The sequence below is a fragment of the Mirounga angustirostris genome, unplaced genomic scaffold (genome assembly GCF_029215605.1).
Source record: "Mirounga angustirostris isolate CCGP_5_RB_7025 unplaced genomic scaffold, mMirAng1.0.hap1 SCAF_9, whole genome shotgun sequence".
Taxonomy (NCBI): Eukaryota; Metazoa; Chordata; class Mammalia; order Carnivora; family Phocidae; genus Mirounga; species Mirounga angustirostris.
The window spans coordinates 59,044,582-59,064,653 of record NW_026991717.1 but is presented as its reverse complement, the minus strand read 5'-3'; the positions used below and the strand labels follow the sequence as shown (position 1 = coordinate 59,064,653).

Genomic DNA, 20,072 nt, shown 5'->3' with positions numbered 1-20,072 from the left:
CTGTTCAGTGGGGAATCTGCTTCTCCTTCTCCCTCTGCCTGCCTGTCTGCCTGCTTGTGATCTCTCTCTCTCTGTGTCAAATAAATAAATAAAATCTTAAAAAAATAAAATAAAAGGTACAAACTTCCAGTTACAAAATAAATAAGATCTGGGGATGCAATGTACTGAATAGGGAATATAGTTAATAATGTGTAACAAACTTGTATGGTGACAGATGGTACCTAGGTTTACTGTGATCACTTAATGTATATAAATGTTGAATCACTATGTTGTACACATGAACCTATATAATACTGTATGTCAGCTATATTCCAATTTAAAAATTTCAGTGTGTTACTTTGGACTACCAGTTCAAAATGACAGGCTGCACATATTTGTCCACCTTGTCAAAATCCCATAAAAAATTCATAAAGCATATATACCAAAGAATATAATGGTGCTAGAACACAGGGAATAGCCTAGCAGCGGACCAAAAATGGAATTTTTGCATAATATAAAGAAAATGGGATTCAGTGGTATAGAAACCAAACAGTTGAAAAATCTGTAGTACAACACTAGAAAAAGAGAAGATGCTGAAGTGTTCAATCTTGACAAAATTCTGTAAAAACTCTAAATTCAATCACTTATGCTCACAGCAGAATGAGGCCAAGGAGAAGTCAGCTAAGTATTAATTGAGAGATTAGCAAAGATGGACCAATTCAGGCTTTGGGTCAGCTCCAGGTATAGCTGGCCAAGACCCTCTCACTAAATAAAGCATGAGTATGCTATCATTATGGGAGTGAAAGCTGGAAATAAAACAGGACAGTGCTCCAGAGAACTTGAAATTCCATAACACAAGTGGAACCTTCACACCCTGTAGGGATGTTTATCTCTAGGCACATCCCATCTGATTCATTTAAGTCTGCCACTGCATTAACTTCCTCGAGTATGCCAAAGAGGCCACAGAACTTCAATATTAATAGATCTAGGCTCTCATTTATAAAGATGGATACCCATGAATCATCAGAAATTTGAGAAATCCTAGGAACATGAAAGAAAAGTCTCAAGTTACATAAGCAGAACAAATAACCACCAAAGAAACAAAGTTAGTGCAGGAAATAAAAGAGAATTTTAAAAATCTCATTTACATCTTAATAGAAATTAAAGAGAACAAGTTCATCCTGTCTTTGAGAGCAGAGTATCTAGAGAACAAGAAAGCAGTCTTGAAATTAAAAACATTATTGCCGTCTAGCCAAAAACAGCTCTTTGGAAGGGTTGAATATCAGAACTAATGCAGCCAAAAGCAAATTAGTGAGTTAAAATATCAAATTTAAAAATTCTCCTGGGATGTAAATAAAGCGAAAAAGAAGCTTTAGAGAAAAATTAAGAAACACAGAAGTTAGATGTAGTAAATCTAATGTCCATCTAGTATAAACTCTAAAGGAAGAAAACAGAAGATAAACAGGAAGACATAACCAATAAAGTTAAATAAAAATTATCTGATAATATTTTTTTAGCTAAATAATGTTTTAACTGATTAGGGCTGAAAAGATCACTTAATACTGAGAAATACTGAAAAGAGAAATAAACTTAGAGTCATTCTGCTAAAAATTTTGAATGTAAAGATGAAAAGAGAATGCTACACATTTCTAGAGGGAAAGAAACTCATTCCTAAAATAAATTAGAATTAAACTGGCACTGAATTTCTCATTTGCAACATTAAATGCAAATAATGGAAAATGTCCATAAAGTACTGAGAGGAAAACATTTGGAACCTAAAATTTGAAATCTATACAATCATTCAAATGATAGGACAAAATCAGGCTATTATTACTGGAAGTGAAATTATTCCAATGGAATATACTCCCCATTCATCCTTTCTTTAAGAAATGCTTGAAGAGAGGCACCTGAGTGGCTCAATCGTTTAGAGTCTGCCTTCGGCTCGGGTCATGATCCCAGGGTCTGGGATCGAGCCCTGCATTGGGCTCCCTGCTCCGCGGGAGGCCTACTTCTCCCTCTCCCACTCCCCCTGCTTGTGTTCCCTCTCTTGCTGTGTCTCTCTCTGTCAAATAAAAATAAAATCTTTAAAAAAAAAAAAAAGAAATGCTTGAAGATATACTCTTCAAGTTCCATTTCAGGCAATACTGTGAATGATTTTTTTTTTAAGATTTTATTTTGAAATAATCTCCATACCCAACATGGGACTCAAACTCCCAACCCTGAGATCAAGAGTCCCATACTACCAACTGAGCCAGCCAGGCAACCCTGCTGTTAACCATTTTTCCTGGAAAACCTACCACTATAAAACACCCAGAAATGTCAGTTAAGATGTAACAAACATCCTTTGACATGCATACTGGAATGTACAAGAAAGTAAAGAGAAATTCCAAAATAAAAAAAAGAATATAGAACTGAAAAGCATCAAGGTAGGTTAGAGTACTGAGACTCAGGAAAACTCAGATTTAACAATCCTTAGACCTGCACGAAGTAAGGAGTTGGACCTGAGACTTTTGAATAAAGCTGGGACATTTGAAGAGCTACAGCCTTGGTGAAGGAGTGGAAATGAGAGATAATAAAGAATCCTAACTATCTTGATTTGGGGTCTGAGTGAAAAATAAGAGTCTCCCTTGAGAATTTTTAACCACAGCTTGCCCTCACACAGGAGTAGGTGTAAAATTTACAATCTCCCTATGATCTAGAGACTTGAAAACCAATAAAATTAACATAAAATGGTGGATGGTTGGTAGTAACTTACATCTTCAAGAAGTAAACATAAATATTCCCTGGAGGGACTCATCTTTAATCTAGGCAAAATACAAAATAGATAAATATTGAATTACACTAAAATTAAGAACTTCTATTCATGGGAAGACACTATAATGGGAGTGAAAATATAAGCCATGTACTGAGAGATGGAAGGAGATATTTATAACCCAAGTAACCAAAATAGGACTAGTATCAGTGTGCTTGGGTGGCTCAGTCGGTTAAGTGTTGAACTCTTGGTTTTGGCTCAGGTCATGATCTCATGGGTCATGGGATTGACCCCTGCAGCCAGCTCTGCACTCAGCCAGGAGTCTGCTTGACTCTCTCCCTCTGTCCCCACCGCACTCTCTCTCTCTCAAATAAATAAATAAATAAATAAATATTTAAAAAATAGGACTACTATCTGGAATATATAGAGAACTACTCTGAGTCAGTAAGAAAAAGACAACTCATTAGAAAAATGAGCAAGACTTAGACATTTCTTCTCTTAACAAAAGAGGATCCACTAACATGTGAAAAAATGTTAAACTGCATTAGTAATCTAAGAAATGCAAATTAAAGCTCTACTGAGATACAATTACACATCTGCTGGTGTGGCAAAAATTAGAAAATCTGACAACAGTAAGTGTTGATGAGGCTGTGGGATAACCAAAATTCTCCTTCTCTGCTACTGGAGTGTAAATTGCTACATTTATTTTGGCAAACAGTTTGGTATTATCTAGTAAAGGTGAAGAGATGCGTATCTCATGATCTAGCAATTCTATTTCTAGGTATAGGTTCTAGAGAAACTCTTATACATGTTCACAAAGGGACACATACAAGAATATTATTAAAAGCATTGTGTGTAGTAGTCAGAAAAATTGAAATGAATGTCTACTAACAGTAGACTGGATGCATACATTGTGGTATATGCACATAATGAAATACTATATATAATTGAAAAGGAACAGTTGCATGGCTTCTCCATGGATTAATCTTACGAACATAATGTTAAAAAAAAAAAAAAAAGGAAAACAAGTTACAGAAAGATACATACCGTATAATTCCATTTACATAAAGTTCAAAACAGAAGAAAAAACTAAACACTGTATTAGCTAGGGATGCAATCATAGATGATGAAATAATAGAGAAAAGTATAGTAATGTTCAAGTCAAAAGGCAGAATATTGGCTATGAGAAAAAAGGGGACATACGCAATTGGAAAAGAACACACAGGGGTCATCAAAGGTATTGGCAATTAGTGTTTTACTTTTTAACCTGGGTAGTAATTACAAAGTGTTGCTTTGTTATTATTATTTAAAATATATATCAATGCTTTATATACTCTTATGTATCTATATCTCACAATAAAAAGATAATAAGAGAATATAGTTTTATACCAATACATTTATAAACTTAGGCAAAGTAAACTCCCAGAAAAATACAAATTACCATAACTGTGTCAGAAAAATATAGAAAATCTAAATGATCCCATAACTATTCAAGAAGTAAATCAGTACTTCCAGCTAATGCAAAATAAAAAAACAAAGCATCAATCCCAGAAGTTATGCTGGTGAATTTGGCCAAATACTCAAGGAACAGATAATTCTATTATTTTTACACAAACTCAGAGAAGAGAAAAAGAAGGCACACTCCCCAATTACTTTTATGCAGTTAGTATAACTTAGATAAGAAAACCAGACAAGGATGGTTTAAGAAAATAAAATTAAAAGCAATCTGAGTCATGAACATAGAGGTTGAATCCTAAATAAAATATTACCAAACTAAATCTAGTAATACATAAAACATATATCATGATCAAGATAGGTTAGCTCCAGGAAAGAAAAGTTGGTTTAACATTAAATAACCTAGAAAAACCCTTGCATATATGTGTATACACACCAGGAAACATGTGAAAGAATGTTCATAGTAGCATTGGTTATATGGCAAAACACCAAAACAGTCCAATTGGCTATCAACAGTAAAACGAGTAAATAAATTTTCATCAATAGAATATTATATGGAAGTGAAAATGAATGACTTTCAGTTATGTGTATCAACACAGATGAATCTCAAAAGTTATGTTGAAAGCAAAACAAATCCATATATATATATACACACACACACACACACACACACTTGTATTTATATATATATGTATATATATATATGAGCTGGAATGTTCTCAGCAACAGTATTTATAATAGCCTGAAACTGATAACTACCCAAAAGTCTTCCAACAGTAGAATGGAGAAATAAATTATGGTATATTTTCACAATGTAATACTATACAGCAATGAGGATGAATGGACTACAATTACATAGAATAATATGTAAAAATCTCACAAATTTCTTGATAAAAGAAGTCAGCAACAAAAGAATAAATGGTGCATGGTTGCATTTATATAAAATTCAAAAACAGGCAAAACTAGTGTATAGTGTTGGAAGTCAAGATAGGGGTCAACCTTGATGAGGGATAGTGACTTGAAGCAGGCATATGGGGGACTTCTGGAATGCTGGTAGTTTTCCGTTTCCGGTTCAGGGTGATGATTACACAGATGTGTTCATTTTGTGAAAAGTCATTGAGTTGTATGCATGATTCTGCATTTTTCTATATGCATGTGATTTCTGTAATGTGTTCTTAAAAAAGGAGGAGGAAAAGTCTGGATTATATTATGGTTGGTGATATTATATCACTGAGGAATCTGACTGATCTTCCAATTCTTTGTATATGACTTCTAGAAAACAAAACAAAAAAGTAATAACTAGTAGAACAGAAGTTGAAAGTAAAACTTTTAAGTAATACATGGGGAAAATGGGTGGAAAGAAGAATGTACAACAAAAAGCACTCTTCGTTTGTGTACTCTTTCTTCTGCCTTAGCTCTCCACTGAAGTTGAAATAGTGTTGGGAGTAGAAATAACGTTTGAAAATGATGAATTTATCAGATCACTTTCAAAGAGGAGACTGGTGCTTTTACTCTGGCTGCACCTATTCACAGCTCCTTTAAGAATGGAGCCCACTCTCCTGGAGTGCTGAAATGGGTAGCAAGAAAGAGAAACTTATTTTAGTTGTTCTTTCCCAAAGGTATCTTCCAGACCCTCCTCCAACATCGACCCAGGCAACTATGGGGAAGTGCATGATCTGATCACCCAGATACCCTCTAAAGTGCAGATACAAGATATTACTAAGGATCTACACTGCCCACTGTGTAATGATTGGTTCCATGATCCATTGATGCTAAGCTGTGGCCACAACTTCTGCCAGGCCTGTATCCAAAACTTTTGGAAGCAGCAAGCAGAAACATTCTGTCCTGAGTGTAAGATGCTATGTCAATATAGCAACTGTACGTTCAACCTTGTACTCGAGAAGCTGGTAGAGAAGATTAAGAAGCTACCCTTACTCAAGGGCCATCCACAGTGCCCAGAGCATGGAGAGAACCTGAAACTATTCAGTAAGCCAGATGGGAAACTGATCTGCTTTCAATGCAAAGATGCTCGGTTATCTGTGGGGCAGTCTAAAGATTTCCTGCAGATCTCTGATGCTGTCCGTTTCTTCATGGTGGGTGAGCCCTAGGTCTTGAATAATGCCTTAGGAAAGCTGGGAAAAATCTTTTGTAGGGTTTCTTCTTTCTTTCAACCCCACCCCTTTATTCAGATGATTATTAGTAAGCTCAGAAAATATAACATATCTTGCAAAGTTCTTTTCTAGAGTTGCTGATTATAGGAAAGGAGCAGTGGAGTAGCTCTGGCCTACTCCCTCAATCAATCAAATATTTATTTACCTATACCCTGCCATGACAGCACTCTGCTAGATGCTGTGTAGAATATGGACGTACAAGATATTGCTCTTGTTATAAAAGTCTTGAAATTTAGTCAAGTTTAAAATGAATAAAACAACAGAAGCAAGATAGTCTACTATTGAGAGCTAGGTTTTGTAATATTTGTAATTCATAAATATTTAGATTTTCAAAGAATATTAGAGAAAACTGAAATAGGGGATGTATGGTGAATGAAAGCTTGAATTGGGAAATCATTTGCATTTGAATGGGCAGAAGAAAGAAATGAGTATCCTAAATGATAACAATGTAAGTAAAAGTATAGTTAGTGAGAACAGTATAACTAGAGTAAAAAAATGTAATCTTCTCCAAACCCCTGTAGTAAGCCAATAAGAGCATAAAACTCAGTTTTTCTGCTGCTTTTTATTTTCTTTACAATTCTTAGAAGAGACAGGAATTATGCCTTAGGGGAAATGAAAGACTTGCAGCAATAGCTCACTTTTTTTTCCTCACACCCTGGGGCTTTAGGAGAGATAGCCCTATGGTCCTTCATCTCCCAAGTTAGTGTGGGTTAATTCTGTGTGGTATCCCCAGAAGGAGCTCACCACCCATCAAGGTCAACTGGAGGCAACCCTGAAGGAACTTCAGTCCCTGAAGAATATGCAGAAAGATGCTATAGCTGCTTACAAGGTGAGAAGCAGGGTAGAGGGGTTATGAGATAGAACTGAAACACCTTCCTTGTAACTTCAGCTATATGAGTAGAAAGGTGCCTGTACGTGTATTATGAATACACTAAGTGGCACCTGGGCTACAGAATTAGAAAATAGACACTGAAGGGTGGAAAGAAATATAGCAGGGAAATAAGTTCTCAATGGTTGATCAACAGAGAGAGCAGACTGACCTTTCTGTTATAGGCTGATGCTTCTGATGGCTCAATCACTAGGTGATTGATCTGAGGTTGAGATCTGTCTGATCTTTCCCTTTATATATGGCAAAATAAGGGATTTATCAGAAAAATCCACTAAAGATTATTATGTCCAAAGAAATACATTTCTTTTCTTTGGGTTTATAACCAGGCTACCTCTGATTGAAGGTCTCTCGGATTGCTGGTTTTTTACCATCCAATTTGATCTTTCCTAGCTTCCCCCAAACTAAATAAACTATTGCCTAGAGCTTCACAGGAGCTCTAGGAGAACATTAATAGTCAGAAACTTGGCAAAGCAGTCCCTAGGTTATGGGGCTAAATTGGGGCTTCTATTTCTTCACTAATTATTCTATGGAGGAGAATCTTCTCTGGCTTTTGGCATCTGGAAGAAGAAATATGTACAATGAGGGAAAGAAGAAGGATAGATGGAAATAATGATGTCTCCAGAGAATGTTGTTTCTGTTGTAAGAGTTTCCAGTTCAGCTATTACAGTCAACATTCATTCACTCAAAAATTATTTATTGAGTGGTAAGGTATTACACTAGATACCATATTACACTAGGGTGGGAGACGGATTAATGGGACTAAGTAATCCCATTAATAGCAATAAAATGACAACTGTGACAATTAGTATAAATGAAAATAAAGGGTACCATGAGAACATATACATGAAGAACTAATCTATGCTGAGACCCAGGAATTGTTGCAATAGAAGTACCTGAGTAAATGAGCATAAGAAGTTAGTTTTGGTGAAATTGCTGGGGATGATAAAGTCCTGGGTGATTAAGAGAATGAGCAGATAAAGGTGGAGATCACTAGAAATGAGGAGAATAAGGATCTGAGAAGCCTGGATGTCAGAAGGATGTTGCAGTACCTTAAGAAAGGGGTATAGCAGTTATCAATTTCAGTGCTTCAGACATTGTCCATCTCCTGTTTCTTCTATATTGTCCTGGCAGTGGAAGTGGCATCCCCCCAGCTCTGATTTCTAGATAAGAATAGTTCTTTCAGCCTCCTTATGGCCCCAGTTTAACAGCATCACTTGGTAGACATCACTTCTGGGTAGGAGGGTACTATCATTCATTTTAGAATGTTTAATTAACCCCACAGCCTTATTTAATATGGCATTGGTTACCACCCCCAGTACTGCAATAGGTACCTAGAGACCACTTTTGACTATTTCATTCCTGAACTATTATTAAACTAACTGAGAAAAACAAAGTAAGTCTCCCAAAGGACTCCTACTATTTAATATAGTTGAGTGATAATACTCAAGAGCCATTTTAATGCATCTTCCTGTTATGGTATTTCCCAAATTGTATGAGTACTGGTGGTGTGGACCCCCATCCCCAAGTGCTAGTCTCAGTAATTACCATGGTGATGATCATGGAGGTTTCCAGGAAAACAAGCTACATCTGCAGCAACACATCTCCTTGGAGTTTCTAAAGCTACATCAGTTCCTGCATGGCAAAGAAAAGAACATTTTAAATGAGCTCCGAGAAGAGGGGAAAGCCTTGAATGAGGAGATGGAGCTGAATCTGAACCAGCTTCAGGAACAGTGTCTCCTAGCCAAGGAGATGTTGGTGAGCATCCAGGCACGGATGGAACAGCAGAATCCCTTCGACTTTCTCAAAGTGAGACTCCCTATCAACATAATTATGGATATACTAGTTGGGGGAAGAGGGTTAGAAAGATGTAGAAGCAGCTTTTCCCCACCAGGAGGGGGAAAAAACCCCACTGTAGTGCTCTTTAGATTCTCTGGGAGAAAAGCAGAAGGCTACTTTTGCCTTACACCCAATAGGAAGCTTTATTTTCACCCTCCTAAAAAAGATAATGCCATTAATAATGGTATCTATTAATATTTTTATATTTATTCATGAAGAACTTTGAAGGTTTATTTCTCAAAAATAAGAACGTTGCAACCTGATTTGTATCTTAGGCTGGCTTTCAATTGACCTATTTGAAAGGTGTTTGCCAGTCTTTACTACCTGAAGCTTGACCTCTAAAGTGTCATTGATTATCACCTCAACAATCAGAAGTTTACTGAGCCAGAGTAAGGAAAAGTGGCTTTGGGACTGGAAGACCTATAGTGGTTTTCTATTGAAACCATGTAGCAGTATAGGCAGAAATGGCCTAACTATTAATTTCTCTTTTTCCATGTAAAAGGGAACTCTAGAAAATCAGAATAAGATAAAGCCAGTTTGTCCTGGGTTAGATGAAGGATACCTGATCAGAAAAGGCATATGGAGGATGGGAAGAGTTGGTGGTGATGGAATGGGGACATCTGCCCAGGATCCCAGTATTTATGGTCAAATTCTGGTGGTGGCCAGTATCACCAAAGAAATTTCTGGTGTTGATAAGCAGGCATCTAACTTCTTTATTATTCCTTTCCTCTTCTAGGATATCTCATCTCTCTTGGATAGGTAAGTGTTTCTGTATGGTATTAATATCTTTCCTTCAGTCCCTGGAGGATGTCTAAGAATAAATGATTTATGTCCCCTTCAGCTTGGAACAAGGAATGAAGGTGCTGATGCCCAGAGAGCTTATCTCCAGAAAGCTGAACCCAGGCCTGTACAAAGGTCCCATCCAATACATGATGTGGAGGGAAATGCAGTTTTCTCTCTCTCCAGGTATCAGTGGGTAGTGGTTATTGGTTCCTGGGTCTCCCAGGAATCTATGTTCCTTTTGTGGGACCTCTTCTGTGGCCCTAATTAGTACTATAGAGTTTGGGATGGGGGAAGGGTGGAGTTTAGCCAAAAGAAGACTATGGTATGACTTCAGTCAGTATGACTGAATTTCTTCTGGTACCATGACCTAAGAATTTATGACTTTTCACTGGTAACTAGTCTGATGTGAGAATTACTTCTCAGCCTTTGTTTCATTGTTCTATCAAATGTGACAACCAGTTATTTTATCCTGTTTTTATAAATCAGTTATATAAATCCCTGGGCTTCTCTGTCCTGAACGAGGAGGTTACTGTACATACTCTTGTATATAATAGAGTCTTTATAGATCCTCTTGTGTTTGGTGTTCATAATGTAGAGTATAACTTTTTAGGAGACTGTTTAGAGATCTTCAGTGCTTCAAAAGAAAACCAATAATTTCAATAGATGTGCCGAATAAGGACACAAGTTTTTGTTTATCCTGCAGATACCAAGGGACTGAGCAGGAGAAAAGAACACAAATGACAATTTAAGAACATAAAATAAAGTTCTAAATAATATTTATTTTTTTAAAGATTTTATTTATTTATGTGACAGAGAGAGAGACAGCAAGAGAGGGAACACAAGCAGGGGGAGCAGGAGAGGGAGAAGCAGGCTTCCCGCTGAGCAGAGAGCCCGATGCGGCGGGGCGCGATCCCAAGAACCCTGGGATCATGACCTGAGCCGAAAGCAGATGCTTAACGACTGAGCCACCCAGGCGCCCCATCTAAATAATATTTATAAAATAAACTTTTAAATAAAGTTTTTTAATATATTTTTTAATTCACATAGAATCATTATTACTATTGTTTGTAGTTACTGATTTAATGAAAATCAAATTTGTTCCTGTTAACAAATATTCCGAGTAATTGACATTGAAAACACAGTTTTGCTGAGGTTTAATTAATATAGAATAAAATATGTCAATTTTAAGTGTACAATTTGATGAGTTTTGACAAATGTATCAACTTCTGTAAACATCTCTAAACGTTTCTATCACCCCCAGAACTCCTGCATATCCCTTTGTAGTCAGTTCCTTCACTCTCTCCCTAGCCCCTAACACTCACAGATCTGCTTTATTTCACTTCAGTTTTCTAAACTCTCAAATAAATGGAATCATACATTATGTAATATTTTGTGTCCAGCTTTTTTCACTTAGCATAATGCTTTTTGAGATCTACTTATGTTGTTGCATATATCAATCATCATGTTTTATGGATACATCACAGCACAGTGAATCTTTTTCCATCATCTTATTTTTAACTTATTAGTGTTTTTATATTTTAAGTGCACTTTATGTAGCTAGCATGTAAAGCCTGGTGTTTTTTTTTAATCCAATCTGACAATCCCTTAATTAATTGAGGTGTTTTGACCACTGACATTTAATGTTATTATCAATATGATTGGGTTTAAATCTAGCACCTTGATATTTGTTTTTACTCATACCATCTGTCCTAGTTGAGGTAGTGTTTGTCAGGTTTCCCACTATAAAGTTACTCCCTCACCCCTTTACACTTTGGAAGGAAGTCATTATGCACAGCCCACACTTAAGGAGTGTGGAGTATCTACATAAATTATTTGGAATTCTTCTGCATGGGAGATTTGTTTCTTCTGGCTGGTAATTTTTTATTGAATGCCACAGATGATCAATTTTACATTGCTGTTCACTGGATCTTGTTGTAATCCTTTAAGTTCTACTGGATTTAACTTTGGCATGTAGTTAAATAACCCTTTTCCTTTTGACACTTCCTTTAAGCTTTGTTGAGGTGTTTAAGTTTTGCTAGAGTGGTTCAAGAGCAGTCTTTAATCTAGGGCTAACTTAGTCCATTTCCTAATGTAATACCTTTCTGAGTACTCTGCCTGATGTTCCACATATTACAACATTTTCCCATTATGGCTGGCAGGATTGAAAACTATTGCCAGACTTGTGTGAGCTCTAGAAATTGTTCAGCCGACTGCTTTCTAGAGATTCTTTCACTGGCCCTAATTAGTTTCACTGCACATCAGTACAGCCTTAAGGGAATCCCTTTGTAGATATTTGAAAATCTTTGTATAGCTCCCTCTTCTGTGTTACTCTACTCTGCAAATTCTAGCAGTGTTCAGATCACATTAAGTTTTTCTTCTTGTATTCTTCACTCTGTAAAATCAAAGTTCACTTCTAGCAATCATTTAAAGCACAAACTGATTTTTCTTTATTTTTGGTATAAGTCTACATCTAAGAAAATCAAATGAGATTCATTTAATCTATGGCTATTTTACTAATAATGTAACTTTGGTCAAACCTTGGTAAATTATACTTCATACTTTTATTTCTAGATCTTTGTTTATTCTTTAGGCTCATATTTTCTCCATTCCTGCCTTATAATAGAAGTTATTGATTCAGGGTAGAGGCTGGTTCTTTTTTAATAAATGGCCTGATAGTGAATATTTTAGGTTTTGTGGGTTGTATGTTTCCACAAAACTTAACTACTTAACTGTCATTGCAGTGAAATGGCAACCATATACAATGTGTAAATGAATGGCTGTTAATGTGTTCAATTTTCAATTAACATTTTCAATACAAATTTATTTACAAAACAGGCGTCAGGCCACATTTGGCTTGCTGGTTGTAGTTTTATCAATTCCAGTGTAGGAAATAATTCAATTTTTTTGGTTAAGATTTTTATTTATTTATTTGACAGAGAGACACAGCGAGAGAGGGAACACAAGCAGGGGGAGACGGAGAAGCAGGTTTCCCGCTGAGCAGGGAGCCCGACGCTGGGCTCAATCCCAGGACCCTGGGATCATGACTTGAGCCGAAGGCAGACGCTTAATGACTGAGCCACCCAGGCGCCCCAGAAATAATTCAATTTAAAACTCTTTAATATATTTCTTTTAGTCGTGTATCAGTAAAATATTACCGAAGTTCATTCATTCATTCAACACACTCTTATAGAGAGCCTACTATGTGCTAAGCACTAAGTTGGATTCAATGGATATAGAAATAAAAGACACAGTTTCTGTTCTCAGGACGAAGAGGCTAAAAGACCAAAGTAGAGTCTATACCAGCTACCTAGGTGAAAAGTTATTAAGAGCTAAGCCAAAGGCATAGGAACACGAATGGAAAATAAAGAATAGATTCTAGAGACAGAATTTCAGAAGCTGAAATATACTGGACAGGAATTGGTAGTAGGGGATAGAGAAAGGTAATGTCAAGGATAGAGCTATAGGAGATACAGATTTTGGAGGGGGTTGAGGAGTTCAATTTTGACCATGTTGTGTTGAAGGACCTATAGGAAAACTAAGTGAATGTATTCAAATGGGTAACTATTCTAACAAGCTCAGAAGAGAGGCCAGGGCTGGAATAATCAGAATGATGGGGTGGCTGAAGCTACTGTTGTAAATGAGATTTCCCAAGAAAAGTGAGAACATACAGTTAAGGAGGGAGCATCTTATATAAAAATAAAAAAAGGGCAATGAAGCCTCCCAAAAAGATTGAGGAATTTTGGCAAAAGAGGTAAGAGGAACACCAGGAAACAAAGTTGACACAGAATCTAAGGAGAGACAGTGTCAAAAAGAAGGGAGCAGTCACTCATGCCAAACGGGAAGACCAATTTAGAAAATGATTGGAGGGGTACCTGGGTGGCTCAGTTGGTTAAGCATCCAACTCTTGATTTTAGTTCAGGTCATGATCTCAGGGTTGTAAGATCAAGCTCTGCATTTGGGTTCCACGCTGGGCGTGGAGCCTGCTTAAGATTCTCTCTCTCCCTCTCCCATTTTACCCTCCGACCCCCCACCATCTCTCTCCCGCTCTAAGAAAAAAAAAAAAAGAAAATGATTGGAAAGAGATATTTTTAACAGGAATTGGGACTTTGGTAAGGGCAATTTTATTTTTTTATTCAAGATAATTAATGCATCGTGTGTTGTATTAGTTTCAGGTATACAATAAAATGATTCAATGATTCATATATTTCTCAGTGCTAATTAAGATAAGTGTACTCTTAATCCCCTTTATCTATTTCACTCATTCTCCCACCCATCCCCCCCTGGCAACAACCAGTTTGTTCTCTGTATTTAAGAGTCTGTTTTCTTGGGATACCTGGTTGGCTCAGTCGGTGGAGCATGCAACTCTTGATCTCAGGATTGTGAGTTCAAGCCCCCCATGTTGGGTGTAGAGATTACTTAAAAATAAAATCTTTTTTTTTTTTTAAAAAGGTTTTCTGGTCTCTTTTTTCTTTGTTCATTTGTTTTGTTTCTTAAATTCCACATATGTGTGAAATCATATGGTATGTTTTTCTCTGACTTATTTCATTTGGCATTACATCCTCTAGATCCATCCATGTTGTTGCAAATGGCAAGATTTCATTCTTTATGGCTGAGTAATATCCCACTGTATATATACCACCTCTTTTTTTATCCATTCATCAACCAATGGACACTTAGGTTGGTTCCATATCTTGGCTATTGTAAATAATGCTGCAATAAACAATAGCATATATATCTTTTCAAATTAGTGTTTTCATAATCTTTGGGTAAATACCCAGTAGTGGAATTACTGGATCATATGGTAATTCTATTTTTAATTTTTTGAGGAGACAACATACTGTTTTCTATAGTGGCTGCACCAATTTGCATTCCCACCAACAGTACACGAGAGTTCCATTTTCTCCACATCTTCCAAGACTTGTTATTTCTCAGGTTATTGATTCTAGCCATTCTGACAGGTGTAAGGTGGTCTTAATTTGCATCTCTCTGAGGCTTAATGATGTTGAGCATCTTTTCACGTGTCTGTTGGCCATCTGTATGTCTTCTTTGGAAAAATGTCTATTCAGGTCCTCTGCCCATTTTTTAAATTGGATTATTTGTTTTTTTGTTGTTGTCTAAGTTCTTTATATATTTTGGAAATTAACCCCTTAGAGGATATATCATTTGCAAATATCTTTTCCTATTCAGTTGTATAAGTTGTATAAATTCTTAATATACTTTGGCTGCTAGGATTGTGAGTGTACTGGTATGTGTGGTTATCTTTCAGTGGGGCAATTTTAAAAGAGTGGAATGTGTAGAAGTTATATTATAAAGGGTTCAGGAGTGATTTGGAATGAAGCAGTAGTGAAGTGAATAGATCACTCACTAGAGAAGCTTCACTAAAAGGGAAGATGTGAATGTGGCAACAAAGTCAAAAGAAGACTTTTAAAAACATTTTATTTATTTTAAGTAATCTCTACACCCAACGTGGGGCTCAAACCCATGACCTCCACATCAAGAATCACATGCTCTTCCTACTGAGCCAGCCAGGCACTCCAAAAGAGAACTTTTTAAAACACAGTGAAGGAAAACAGCCTATAGAAAGGCAGAAACCAATGGTATAAGACAGGGGATAACTGACAGAAGTAGGGAAGAGCGAGTGAGATCTAGCAGAGAGAAGTATTGACTTTCCTCGGTTTCCTCTGAAAATGTAGAGGAGATAAAATGGTAGAGGCAAACAATTTTATCAGATGGAACTTGCAGAATGAGTGGGAAGAAATGAGGGATTCCTATAAGATGTACTATAGTCTCTTTGTGAAGCAGAAGATGAAGTCATCTGCCTGGCAATAAGGAAGGAAGTGATGGAACAGAAGTTTGAGGAGGGAACTGCAGGTCTGAAATTGCTGTTGTGAGGAACTGGAGAGGGTCTGATTGGGAAATGCAGGAGTTCTAGGCAGTGCTGATGGTTAAGCACAGAGTGGAAATAATGAATCTGCAGTAATATCTACATGTATAATTTTGTGATTTTCCTCCTGCAATGGTCAGGAATTAGCATGTGAATTTTGATAGCTAGATAGATCCAGGGTTGGAGAGTTGCATGGCAGATGCTGCAGATACAAGGATAAAAGTGATAAGGTTATTGGCAATAAAACTGCCAATGCTAAGTGGTTTAGGGAAGGATTTTAAGCCAGGAAGCAGCCAGATTAGGATAATAAGGAGAAATAAGGGACCAGAGTTGTTAATGAAGTCAAGTAATGGTTGTAGGGGAGATGAGAGTGAGAAAATAAAATGTAAGAGAATGGGATATCTGAGTGTAAGGATTTTAGAAAATGAATAGTTCCCAATGACTACAAGGTCCAGAATGTGGTCATTAATATGGACAGCTGAAATGTAATGGAGTCAAAAGTCACTAGCAGTAAAATCAAGAAAGCAAGAATGGAAAAATGGCTATATCCAAAAGACAGTGAAATCACTTGGGATGATGGGCTGGAGTTGGGGTAGTGGAGTAAAGTGAACGCAAAGTACAGAGAGTATAATGAGGAAGTCTGTACACAGTAACATCAAATAGAGATAGAGGATAATATGAGACGGAATGACAAGAGCCTCAAAAGAAGAGTGATTTTTACATAAGGATAAGGATTTGAGTAGGGGTCTAGAAATGGCAGTGGTGGCTCCTGGATCTCTGGCTCTGAATTTAGAAAATGGTCTCATGAACTTTTCAAGTTGTATTTTTTGGAGAACAACCAGTCAGACTTCTGTTACAGTAAGATGGTGATGAGAGAATTCTGTAAAGCGAGGGTGCAGGAGAGTTATTTAGGGAGGGAGTTCTAAAGGGCAGAGTGGAAAGGGATGGGTGGGAGCAGTGGGAGGATGGGTGAAGGTAGAGGAAGCAAAGAACAGAATAATAGGGATAAGAGTACATAAGAAGATAAATCATTGGAAGGGTCTACATTATGGGTTTTGGTCAAGGAGAACAGGAATATGAGGCATGGTGGAATTAGTTGGGTGTCAAGGATTCAGATGGAACTCTAAAGTTCATTTATTTATTTAATAAATAGTTACTTGAATGCCTATGAACAATTCCAAATTTTGAAGGTATGTGAGGAAACAAAACAGATAAAGTCCCCACCCTCCCAGAGATTACATTCTAGTGGAGGAAATGGATAATGAAACAGTAAATAATTTCACAGAGTGATAACCACTGTCAAGCAAATCAAGCAAGGTACATTCAGTAAGTAAGTATTCATGAGAAAAAATAAAGTAGGAAAAGGGTACAAATAGTGATGGATAGATGAACATGCTATTTTTGATATTAGCCAGAAAAAAGTCTTTGAGGAGTTAACTCCCCCCTCCCTATGTTTTACTATGGACATTCCCAAACATACAGAAAAGTTTAAGGAATTTTATAGTGAACACTGCTATACCTACCCAGATTCTATCACTAACCTCTCACTGAACTTGCATGAAGAAAGGCTGGAATAATATAAAGGAGGGAACCCTATGGGGAAAGAGTGTTTGAGGACAAGGAAAGAAACAGTAAAGGCCCTAAATTCTGAATGAATTTGGTACATTCAAGAAACAGCCAAAAGGTAAAAGTGATTGGATCAAAGTAAGTAAGGGAGGTATGTGTTAGGAGATAAGGTCACAGAGGTAGGTAAATCATGTAGGTCCTGTTTGCTCTGTAAGGACTCCAGATTTTATCTTGGGTGTGATGGAAAGCATAAGAGCGTGTTGAGTAGAACTGGATGATCTCATTCATATGGCAGAATAGGATGCAGATGGGCAAGAGTAGAAACAGAACAGTTAAAAAGCTATTGCAATAGTTCCAGGCCAGCAGTATTTGTGAAAGTTATCTATCTGTATTCTGAGTAGGCTCAGAATATATTTTAAAGGTGGAGTTGACAGAATTTACTGTTGGACCGAATATGGTATGAAAAGAAAAGAGGGGAAGCAAAGCGGACTTCTAGGAATCTTTGGAGCCAGGGCAGGCTGAATTAGCTGGAGGTATGAGAGGCTTGGTGACAACAGCAGACTGGGGTTCTAAAAATGTTGGTGAGGAGTCGGACATATCCAAAGAAATCCCAGTCCTCACCTTGGAAAGAGCAACAACCCAAGGCAAATGGGGATATGTGAGGGAGGGAAGATTCAGCCTGTATGAAAAAAGTCAGGATTCTACAAAGTCTCTTATTAGAAGAGAATTCCTTGGGATGATAAAAAAGACTCTGGATTCTCTGGGAAGAGAAAGTTGGACTGGATTGATCTCACTTCCAAGGATAAATAAATTCATTAACAACAAATATATACATATATGTATCTGTGTCCCTTACGTGAACACATAGTTTTTTTGTTTCCTTTATCAAATTTTGTGCCAAGGTTTGCTTACCTTACACCTAAAATTTGTGTTATCTCCTTGCTGATATGCTTCCAACATCTCTTCATTTAGAAATTTTTTACACTGCTGCCCACTTACTTGTCTAAACCAGTGCTAGACAAATAACCAGTGATGAAGAACCAGTTTTTAAAATCTCAACCTGTCATGGACTGATATATTTGTGGAAGACAATATAAACTAATTACCCAAAAAAGTAGAATTAAAAAATATTACAAAGTGCAAGCCCAGTTGTTTAATTATTAGATCAACTGACATAAAATTACTCTATCAGATTGCTATGAAACTTTCTAAGAGCAGGGCACCTGGGTGGCTCTCAGTTGATTAAGTGTTTGATTCTTGGTTTCGGATCAGGTCATGATCTCAGGGTCATGGGATCCAGCCCCAGGTTGGGCTCCTCACTCAGCGGGGAGTCTGATGGAGATTCTCTCCTTCTGCCCCTCCTCACTCACTGTCTCTCTAAAATAAGTAAATAAATCTGAAGGAAGGAAGGAAGGAAGGAAGGAAGGAAGGAAGGAAGGAAGGAAGGAAGGAAGGAAAGAAAGAAAAGATTCTAAGAGCTTACTCTTAATTTCTGTATTATTTTGTCCCAGATTGGTAACCACACATTCTGATTAGCAGTGGCATAAACCACACATCTCAAAAGTCCCATTATCTATTAAACCAAATATAAATTTCTCACCATTGTCTTCTAAACCCTCTCAGTTAGCTCAGACTTACCTGCCTCTAACAGGCAAGCCTTTACCTTCCCTCTCACTATTTTTAACCCATTCCTTTTTGCCTCTGTTTACCCAATGCATCCTGAATACATTTCATAACTGAAATACTTATTGTCTTTAAAAGGTTTTCCAAGGACAAACTTACCTAATCTTTATGCCTTCGGCATTTGCATTTTCTTAAATTTATTAGTACAGATTGATATTATTTGTATTGTTTTCTTTGTTGGAGCATAAATTGCTCCAACAAAGAGTAAAGTCAGATTTGTACCACAAATTAAAAAATGTCTAGAATATAGCCACACGGGTATAAAACAATAAAAAGTATATAAGTAATTACTTGTCTAAGAGTATATATGCATGGGAAGATAAAGTACTGATGTCTGTGTAAATACTGTCTTTTATTATGGGAATTTGCATTCATCCCTTTTCTTCCATGCCCTGCTGTCTTTTCTTACTAGGCCTATCTTCATTAACTCTGGACCCTAAAACAGCTCACCCAAATCTGATGCTCTCCAAAAATCGAACCAGTGTGTGGCATGGTGACATTAAGCAGGTAATGCCTGATGATCCAGAGAGGTTTGACTCAAGTGTGGCTGTGCTGGGCTCAAAAGGCTTCACATCTGGAAAGTGGTACTGGGAAGTAGAAGTAGCAAAGAAGACAAAATGGACAGTTGGAGTCGTCAGAGAATCCATCATTCGGAAGGGCAGCTGTCCTCTAACTCCTGAGCAAGGATTCTGGCTTTTAAGACTAAGGAACCAAAGTGACCTAAAGGCTCTGGATTTGCCATCTTGCAGCCTGAAACTGACTAACAACCTCAACAAGGTGGGCGTATACCTTGATTATGAAGGAGGGCAGGTGTCCTTCTACAATGCTAAAACCATGACCCACATTTACACCTTCACTAGCACTTTCACGGAGAAACTTTATCCCTACTTCTGCCCTTGCCTTAATGATGGTGGAGAGAATAAAGAACCCTTGCATATCTTACATCCACAGTAATTAGTCATGCTATTGTGTAAATTCAGAGTGTTATTAAAGAGGTATTAAAATAGTTTACCAGTCTCACTGGTTTCTCTTCCCAGTTTATGGGGAACTCTGGAATAATGAAGAAAGGATTCG

General features: G+C 37.1%; 1 protein-coding gene across 2 annotated transcripts; it reads left to right on the top strand.

Moving 5' to 3' along the window:
• The first annotated feature begins 6,299 nt into the window (after positions 1-6,299).
• On the top strand, positions 6,300-20,013 carry TRIM69 (tripartite motif containing 69). 2 transcript variants are annotated; one of them, XM_064570527.1, is made up of 5 exons: positions 6,300-7,186; positions 8,819-9,052; positions 9,819-9,841; positions 9,924-10,048; positions 19,411-20,013. In XM_064570527.1, the coding sequence occupies exons 1-5, from the start codon at positions 7,157-7,159 to the stop codon at positions 19,950-19,952; spliced, it is 954 nt and encodes a 317-aa protein (XP_064426597.1). In that variant the 5' UTR covers positions 6,300-7,156; the 3' UTR covers positions 19,953-20,013. The 2 variants fall into 2 exon arrangements, with proteins under 2 accessions (XP_064426597.1, XP_045756119.1); XM_045900163.3 differs by having other exon boundaries at positions 6,300-9,052.
• The last annotated feature ends 59 nt before the right edge of the window (positions 20,014-20,072 follow it).